At 34.1% G+C, this 10,133-nt stretch overlaps 1 protein-coding gene across 1 annotated transcript; it reads right to left on the reverse strand.

The window, feature by feature from the left end:
• Positions 1 to 3,301: 3,301 nt before the first annotated feature.
• LOC111620832 (glutathione hydrolase 1 proenzyme-like) lies at positions 3,302 to 9,359 on the reverse strand. The gene is made up of 11 exons (XM_023362829.1): positions 9,257 to 9,359; positions 8,482 to 8,685; positions 8,286 to 8,408; positions 8,125 to 8,222; positions 7,645 to 7,840; positions 7,394 to 7,557; positions 4,891 to 5,180; positions 4,621 to 4,814; positions 4,311 to 4,551; positions 3,904 to 4,017; positions 3,302 to 3,564 (listed from the first exon to the last, which is right to left on the reverse strand). The coding sequence occupies exons 1-11, from the start codon at positions 9,271 to 9,273 to the stop codon at positions 3,415 to 3,417; spliced, it is 1,791 nt and encodes a 596-aa protein (XP_023218597.1). The 5' UTR covers positions 9,274 to 9,359; the 3' UTR covers positions 3,302 to 3,414.
• Positions 9,360 to 10,133: the final 774 nt, after the last annotated feature.

Here is a 10,133-nt window from a genome sequence, read left to right on the forward strand (position 1 = left end):
CAGTGTGTGGGATTAGGTGGTGATTCTTACACAAAGGTAAGTATTGAAAGAAACTCTATTTAAAACGTTATGGTAATCGATAACCTTACTTTATAGCTTGGAAAGAAACCATTTTAAAACTTCTAGATCAATTTTCAGCATTAAATATACTAGTTCTGAACAGTTGCTTATACACTTTAATTTCAGATTTCCTCATCTTATAAAATGGAAAATCTGGATTTATCACAGGGATGAATCACTCCGTATTTTATATATCATTATTAAAACCAACACCAAATTCACTCCACATAGATCTGTTCCGTATAGCCTCATATCCTGTGACACAATGGACATATAAGCATGCTTTCTCTATTTCAATAAGTGCTATTATTAAAAATTTTTCTAACATGTTATTCAAAGTTTCACACTACTTCGGCACATCCCTTGAGTTTTTCCATTAAAAATCACATGTTTGCTAAAATGATGGTGAAGAACCTGTTCAGTGATGTGTGGCCTAGCAGTATCCTGTTACCGATAAGTACTGCAATGATTTCTTTTGATAACGACTCAATCTACTTATTTGATGCGCATTGGGATTCTCGCCATTGGCTGCCAACCATGTTTATGTTGACCGTATACATTACCAGTATCTTCACTTATCTCCAGATAGACATACAATTTTGTGCAAGACAATAGCACGGATGACTCTTACTTTTTATTTTCCCGCTCAATATTTCTTTTCTTTACAATGTTGACAGTTGGCCTGCACATGCCTAATTGCCAACAAATGATGCATTCTTCTCATCCTTTGGTCTTTCGCCTTTCGCCTTCAGAGGAAAGATTAACTGAACAGAAGTGGATGATGATCTTTTGCTTGGGCAATCTTAAGCTAGATTTTAGTTCTTGCATGTAGCGTGTAGCTTGCAGCAAAATGTCGTGAGTTTGTCGTCATTTTGCTGCATGATCGAGACTATACAGAAGAACATACATCTAGATTTAAAAGGCAAGTACGGATGAGGTTGTAACGTTCCGGGATCAGCTCTCTTTTACATGGCGAACTTGATGGAATTTCTGTATGTCAAGTATTCTTTCTGCCATCTCCAGAATTCTCCCATGATCTGCTGGTGTCTACAAGACTTCACGAGGTCTAGGAAGTTGATAGACAGTTGTCACATTTCTGAAAATAGGTAAACCGCTTTCCCAGCAGGAAGTAGCCTAGTGTCAATACTTCATTTTCACTGGTGCTAAGGTAGGGATTGGTTTGGTTTATTTGTTTATGGCGACTCGATACTGCCGAGGAAGGATGCTCCCGGGAGAACTGTCTACAGGAAACTGGACATATTTAGGTGTTACAAACGTGAATATAACCCCGAACACTCCACGTAACCAGCCCGTTGACAAGGCGCGAACCCATGACTAGTGTTTAGTAGTTTTATTCACTTCGTCACTAATGGATACCATACTCTAGTGCAGTGATACACAAACGGTTGGTCGCGAGAAAAATTTTCGGGGTCGCCAAATTTAATGAAATTTATTTAACAATAAAAAAAATAAGGCTTTTCTTCAACAAGTATCAGATACCAGTAAAATAGTGAAATGAAATTATATTATTTATAAAAATAAACAGACATAGTGATACTGATAACGTTGCAGCAACAGAAACACGTTGACACATATATTTAGCTCGCAGTGCAATAGTATAGTCACAGCACAATAAACGTCTACTGTCTATCCAAAGGTCGCGACAAAATTTTACACAAAAGGGGGTTCGAAAATGAAAATAGTTTGCTTGCCACTGCTCTAGAGAACTGCTGTTAATGGCAGCTTCCAATCTGGTGAGAAAAGTAGTCACCTGTTTCTGCGTTCAGTAATTTTTTCTCGAGGATCTTGTAGGGGCATCACTTTACTGTCCCTAACATTCTGTCTTACCGTTCTCTTCACAAAGGTTTCCTTTCAACGATAAAGACCCAATATATGCTATGGAGAGCAGAAAAACAGACAACTGTGGGACCAGAAAGAAATTGCCCTAAACCTAGTAATTCCCTGCTGGTGGCACGGAAGAAATTCATTGTCCGAATAAATTTCAATGGATAGACGTCCAACAGAGTGTTGTAACGAGAGGAGGAAGATATCTTTTTAATATCTGAGAATGGCCAGAGTGGCTGCACATGTAAAGAGAATATTCATTATGAATATACAGCGGATATGCAAAAATCATCTTCGGGAACTGAGAATGACAGAGATGGAGATATACTGTTAGCAGAAGTGGGCTTCTGTAACCTGATATGGTAGACATTTTTGACGGCAACAATACAAATTAGACTGTGTTAATGACTTGAAGTCTCAGAAGATCCAAAGATCTTGATGAAAACTGTTGAGGATCACATGAGTACACAAATAGTCAAGCCAGATATGGGTGTCCGTAATAAGAAGGCATCACTCCAGATAATAGACGGGTGCCCATCAAAGCTCAAGTACTTTAACTAGAGGTAAATTTATCCACTTTTATAGCCACTTAAAAGGAGATTTTGGACGAATAAAACGACATGTTATCTTTATACACACAAGCTGAGATTTACTGCAAATACTCAGTGTGATATACTCGTACAGGAGTCATTCACTGGTGTCACAGAAGACATTAATAGCAGCTTGATGTAAATCTGCGAAATCAAATCGTCCTGATCAAATGAGGAATGGATACAGATGATGGTTGCCGATTTTTTATCATTGCTTTCAGTGACTTGAGACATCAGTAGATGAAAATTCGTTCTTATTGCAGCCCAAAGAGCCATATGTCTTAAAAGACGGCATCTCAGCAATGGAAACTTCTTTCGGATTATTCATCTGTGAGAATCATACAAGCTAGATGTTGCTGAATTCATTTTTACTTTCCTGGCTGTTATATCTAACTGGTTGCTGGATATTTTATTTCTTGAAATCAGGTACACACTGATTGTCTTTTTACTTTTTGACATAATTGGCCGCTTAGAGGCTTTTCTTACTACATTGTATATATGAAGCATTGCTATACAGAAAATTTACTTAAAATAATTATTAAATTTACCTTCTTCTGTAGAGATTCTATTAATTGACACGAAGATACATCTTGGAGAATTTACTCACATTGTATATTATTGGTAGTGTTAATGTTCTAATAACAACCATTAAAATTGATAGCGGCAGGAGGAAGCAAAGAATTAAATAACGTTTTAAATACACCGCCGAAAATTGAAATCCCAACACCAAGAAAGAAATATTCTGGTGAATCACAAATTGTAAGACATGCAGCAGAGATGAGATTATTATTTGCTACACTATACGATATTTTACAAAGTATTTTAATAAATTTTTTCAAGTACACATTCAATCAATTATAAAATTTTTTAGTTAATACGAACATGTTAATAATTTTCTGAATGAGTCCTTCGACATCTTTCAAATGCCATCACTCTTTCCATTTTTTCGAAAATCGGCGTTAGAATGCCACATTCCACTTTTATCTCGATGAATTGCCTCTATAACTGACAGACTACCTTCTTTCTCTTTGGTTTTATGTCCCAGCTTTTCCAATTTTCTCAAGATAACCTACAGGATACGTCGTGGAACATATTATAGATAAATACAGTTGAAAAATATACAACTATAGACACTCGATAACTTACTTCGGGGAAATTATTTTCATACGAAATATAATCAGGGAACAATTGGTGATGAACTCGAGGCATATCGATTGCTTCTTTGACATTCTTATCCAACCNCCTTCATCTTCCTGGAACCATGCTTTGGCCAACTTAGGAACCTCCTCTTTGAGCAGCTTCGTCCCTCTCCGTCTCTTCATTGCTAGATCTTGGAAGATACGTCGTGGAACATATTATAGATAAATACAGTTGAAAAATATACAACTATAGATACTCGATAACTTACTTCGGGGAAATTATTTTCATACGAAATATAGTCAGGGAACAATTGGTGATGAACTCGAGGCATATCGATTGCTTCTTTGACATTCTTATCCAACCAAAGTAATTGCATTGCTACCTAAAACCGAAATCATCATAATAATTGAACTTATTGTTAAATAAATTGTGTTTTAATGTGTTTTAAAATGATAATTCAATTTTGTACTTACTAAAGCTATGCTACTAGGGATTCGAGATCCACGCCATTGGCTGCCAACCATGTTTATGTTGACCGTATACATTACCAGTATCTTCACTTATCTCCAGATAGACATACAATTTTGTGCAAGACAATAGCACGGATGACTCTTACTTTTTATTTTCCCGCTCAATATTTCTTTTCTTTACAATGTTGACNAATTTTGTACTTACTAAAGCTATGCTACTAGGGATTCGAGATCCACCACTTCCTCCTATGATCAACCACAGCTTTCCTTTGTCGTCTAGGATGATTGTTGGACTCATAGAGGACATTGGTCTTCTTCCTGGCTTAATTCGATTACTCTCGCTGGATGGAAATCCGAAAAAGTTAGTGACATCCGGTGTAGAAAAGTCATGCATATGATTGTTCAACACGATACCGGTTGAAGGAGATACACGCTTACAACCAAAACTAAACACAAAATTGATTATTGTTCAGCAAAGTTATTCTTTTAAGAATGATCTTGAATTGCATACTCACTAGAGGTTGATGCTACTAGTTACCGAAACAGCATCCCCATTTGGTGATACAACTGACACGTGTCCCGTTCCACCATCCACATCTACCATACCATAGTCACCACTATAGTAGTTAACATCTTGCATTGTCCTGTCATCTTTAATTTTTGTTCGAATTAGTTTTGCGAAGTTTCTATTCAATAACTTCTTTTCAGTCTAGATGTTGTTAAGAAGAAAAACAATTTGTAGTTATTAACTCTAACATTATACATAAGTTATAACTGTTACATACTATTGTCTCTTTGAAGGTTTCCTTGTCACCTAATTTTCTTCTGTAGTTGTATGCAAATTTAAATGTTTCTATAATCCGATGAAAAGTTAAAGTAACTTCGTCTAGGGTATTCCAATTGGAGTATTTATTTAAATCGAACACATCTAACACATTTAACATAAAGGACACCACGTGTCCACTTCCGGGTGCTGGAACACCGAACACCGTAAAATTATTCTTTAATGTAATCTTTGTCGGTTGTTTTCGAATGACGTAATATCGATCTAAATCTTCTTCTGTAATAATTCCTCCTTGAAGTTAAAATAATTTTAATTAATTTCCTAGTATAGCCCGATTATTTAAGGTGATCATTTGTTATGTATCTATTCACAAACGTTTTCGAACTATTCTGCAAGTCAACCTTCGTGCAGAAAAAAAGAAAACAAGTGAAGACGTCGAAAACGACGGCTTCACTTGTTCTTTTTTACACTACTTTTACATTTTAAATAAAAACATTTGACGTTTCTGTATTTCTGTAACGTTTAATATATAAAAATATAAATAGTGTATATGTAAAAGTACATACAAAAAATATTTAATTTTTCAAAACATTATTACTCGTGCAGAGAGGTTTGTGTATTATGAGGCATTGATGCTATTAAATTTTGATAATTAAAGTTCCAGGGTGGTGAGATAGAGGAGGTCATAATATAAAAATGCAGCAACGAGATACATAATTTTCTGGCAATTATGAGATTTTATCTTAACAAATGTAACAATAATATAAAAGTTATTTTTATGATTAATAAAATCATAACAAATAAAATTGTGTGTGTCTGTTATGAGATTTTATTATAAAATTATTATAAAATAGCGAAAAGCTTGATTTTGATGGTAGAGATGAATTTTATTTTAAAAAATTGCAAATGTTAATAAAGAGTAAAATCTTGTTTAAGTCCGATCTCACAAGAGATATGACACGTGACCACCCTCTAGCTCTCTAACCCCTGGACTTTCAATCACTAAAATTTAATAGCATCAATGCCCCCTTATCACAAACTACTGTGCCAAATTTCGATTCTTAATCATTACCCCATTCTGAGATATTAAATAAAATAGAAAAAAAGTTTTTAATAAAATGTCATAAAAGAAGGAATCACATACAATTTTAAATTTTTTGCCTGGAAAGTTACGCAACTCGTTGCTAGACTTATCGTTTAATTTTTATAAAAATGGGTATACGCGAAATAATTTTTCGTAAAGTCAAATATATCTTTATATATATTTTTATGTATGTTTTTTATTTTTATATGTTAATTAAAGACGTAGAAGTGGTAAGTGTTTTTGTGTAAAGGATAAAAGTAATGTGAAAAAGGACAAGCGAAGAGCCGTTTCGTATTATTAATGGAGTTTTCGTAATTTATCTTTAAAACTATTACACTACAATTTTTAAAATGTCTATGTTGTACAGTTGGCATTTCATTCTTTACCCATATTGCTTAAGGTGCAATGGCGATTTAGTACAGATCCGCGACCCTATCCATGCGCAACGTTGCGCTAAAATTTGAAACGGTCTTCGATTTTGAGGCATTATATCCTTCATCTTCCTGGAACCATGCTTTGGCCAACTTAGGAACCTCCTCTTTGAGCAGCTTCGTCCCTCTCCGTCTCTTCATTGCTAGATCTTGGAATTAGTTCACAATCCACATACTTCTCTTTCTTCCAATATGGTGGCACCACAACCATATGGTGCCACGATATTGGAAGAAAGTATATACCACATGGTATTTTTGGTAGACCACATGATACTGTATATACCCTGTGGTCAACCAACAATATGGTTGACCACACACCATGTTGTCAACGAGATCCATCCATATGTGAATTTCATTGACAAACTTCAGTTACTTCGCAAATGTATTGAAAAGAGATTCACCCCTTTATAAATCTTTAAGGAGATCAGAAAAGCTACAGGAAAAAGAATTTTACGCAATAGAAATTCCACAGTTTAGATATTGCCAAATGACAAGAACCCTGCCCGATTCCATTGCATTCCAAGAGTAAACAACTTTCTTATTACAGACGAAAGAGTACCACGCTTTCTATGTGGAGCAACCTTAAGATCACTTAAAACACGCCCGAAAGGACATAAATATAATATACAAAAGTCACTCCCTCTCGCAGCACTGGTGACCTATGTATTATATTAGACGGAACGTCCCCATTCTTTGCGAATGTTTTGTAAATGGGAACAGACTAAGATCGCCAAGAGAGCCAGAAGTAAGCACTGGTAATCTATAAATCTGTACTTCAGGGTACTCCATTAATTATAAGTAAGCACCACAACACTATCTTCTGCATAGTTTGGTTTGACATTGACTCGGAATGAACTGGAAAGGCTTCTTGTCACAAATGTCACCAACATAGGGTTGTCATTTTGTTCTTATTTTTCTAATTTTTATAATCTATGTTTTGATATTTTGATATCTTATATAACATTTTCATTATATATTAATAATTTTACCTAAGTTTTGAATATCCTTAACAAAATTTTCTCTGGTTTTTCCTTTTTTGTATAATTCTGCAGCTCCATTAACTGCTATCTTTTCTAATGTGTTTGCCAAATCTAATCTGGTCATAATTTCTCCTTCTTTAAATACATCTCCAGTAGCTTTATTTATGAATATTCTACGATAAAATTAATATATGTATAACATTGCTTTTGAAATTTTAAGTATATTTACCTTGTGACTAATTTAAATTATCTCTACATACTTCATGCTTTCTTCTTTTAATATTATATCACGATTTAAATCCAGAGCTTTAGCCATATGTTTGGTGACAGGAAAACCTTTTCTACATAAATAAATCGATGGTTGGAATAAATCCTTCCAAGGTATATTTTTTTCGGTCTTGATGTATGCCTGTTCGTAACCTTCTAATTCTCCTGGAACTGCGATTGCGAGACCTCCTGCAATATATAGATAGATGCATTCATTTAAAGGCTATTTTTTACCTATTGGCAAAAAATTTAAAGAATAAAAAAAACAGAGAAAATGCCTAGTTACACGTGGTATTCATTTCATGAATTTCGGGGGATTTACCCCGAAGAAATTTTCAATATTCGTAAAAATCTAAGCAATTGATGCCCACAGCGATACACCCAGGAATAATGAATTTAAGTTTAAATCTGTTTTGTAGAATATTTAACTAAATGCTATTTTTATATAGAATACGTTATATTATTTTACATACCAATTTCAGAGTCTATTGAATTATTTATAAACATAAATTTTGTGGCTTTTAAAGGAGCTATTTCTTTGGCATCTAACACTGTTACTTCGTTTCGCTTACTGTAATTAAAATATTGTCACGATTATTAGAACATTTTTATTGTAATTTCCATCTATACTCACTTATCGTAAATAATCATAAAGAATCCACCACCTAATCCCACACACTGACTACTCACAACTCCCATACATATCAAGGTAGCAATGGCCGTTTCTATAGCACTTCCATTTTTCATCAATATATCTCTGAAATAATTATTACAAAATTATTATAAAGTTATTTTTATTTATTCTAATATTTTTCACTAAATGCACTTACTTTCCTATTTGGGTACACAGTTCGCTGTCTGTACTAATGGCTGCATGTTCATAGATGCCTAGTTTAGAGGAGGAGTTTATGTACAGCTTCTCTATATAGAAATCGGGGTTGACATATACTAAGAGGTAACACGCAATGGGCATCATCACAAAAAAGAAGCCAGATCCAATGACACCCATGTAAAGATATTTTTTATTGTTTTCTCTGGAAATATACGGAGAACGACGTATAAAATATCATACGGCAGGGGTAGCTAAATCTTGTCACGATAAGAACTACGTATATATAGCCATATTGTAACAGTAATGTACAAAGTGTATTGTAAAGTTATATGAACATAAAGTACTATAGTTATCATTATAATGATAATATTGAAGAAGATATAAATATTATTAAATTGTATGAATAATTAAAGAATGATTAAAGAACTTTTGGCAACTTGTCCGTAACATATGTATTGTCAGCGTAACCTACTTAGATTTTCAATTCTAATTATAGCATATACTAAGGTTATAATTCTCTATAAAAGTGGAATTTTCATCTGTAATTCCTGCTTCAAAAATATCTTAAACCCCTGTATAAGATATTCTTGAATAAAGAGTGAAGTTAAAGATGCCCAGTTGTGAAGTAAAGAATGTACCTATGCACCCAGTTGTGAAGTAAAGAATGAAAGGGTTTCGGAATAAGTCAATAATAATTTATTTTATGTGGGATATTTTTTAAAATACCTAAATAAAGTTTTAATTAATATTAAATTTCTGTTTTCAATACTCACAGGAATGAAGAATCCATTGAAAATCTAAACTCGAAATCGAATATTCGAAAGAAAGAAAAGGAAATTTACAAAATTCAAATATTCGAATTAAAGAGAAATTCGTCGAAATGTTCTATATTCTCGAGATATTTGAATCTTACGAAAAACAAAATGAAATTTTAATACGTATTTATAATTTGCTAATACTCTAATAAATACTCTTTACTGTTGCGGGATTCAAGCAACGTTGCCAAATGTGGTACTTTTGTCCCATTTCTAGGATTTTTTCTATTGGTATGGGACTTTGAACCTATGGTTTGGATTTCAGCTTAGAAAATGTGTAAAAACTCACAAAGTTTTCTGCGACTGGTAACATTGTTGATGAGCGAGAAAATAAGACAATGATCCGATAAAATGGAGTTTCTCCAGCAGTGCACTAAGCAAGAGCAGTATAGTGTTGCCTGATTTTTGATAGAAACCAATCGATATCCATTGGCACTGCAGATACTGTAAGGAGACGACTACATGTCTTTGAAACCTAAGCACTTTGCACCTATGTGCAAACATAGGTGCAAAGTGCTTAGGTTTCAAAGACAGCCACAGTTCTGTGGAAGATTTTCCTTGGCATTCACTGCAGGAAGGAGCAAGTAGAGCATCTACGAGTAGATCTACTCTACAACAGCCAGCCGAATTCGCTATAAGTAAACTTTTTTGCGGATTACTGAATGTTTTATTATTTTTTATGGCGATTAGCTTGCTTTTACAGTAGCAATCAATAACCGGATTGACCAAGCAACAACATTTAGCCGGCTTAAGCCTATGGAAAAATATCTCTCTTGGCACAAAGATGCGCCTATATAGGGTTCTGATTTTACACATACTTCTCTATGGTGCTGAA

The sequence above is a fragment of the Centruroides sculpturatus genome, unplaced genomic scaffold, assembly GCF_000671375.1.
Source record: "Centruroides sculpturatus isolate CEXI.00-Female unplaced genomic scaffold, Cexi_2.0 scaffold89, whole genome shotgun sequence".
NCBI lineage: Eukaryota > Metazoa > Arthropoda > Arachnida > Scorpiones > Buthidae > Centruroides > Centruroides sculpturatus.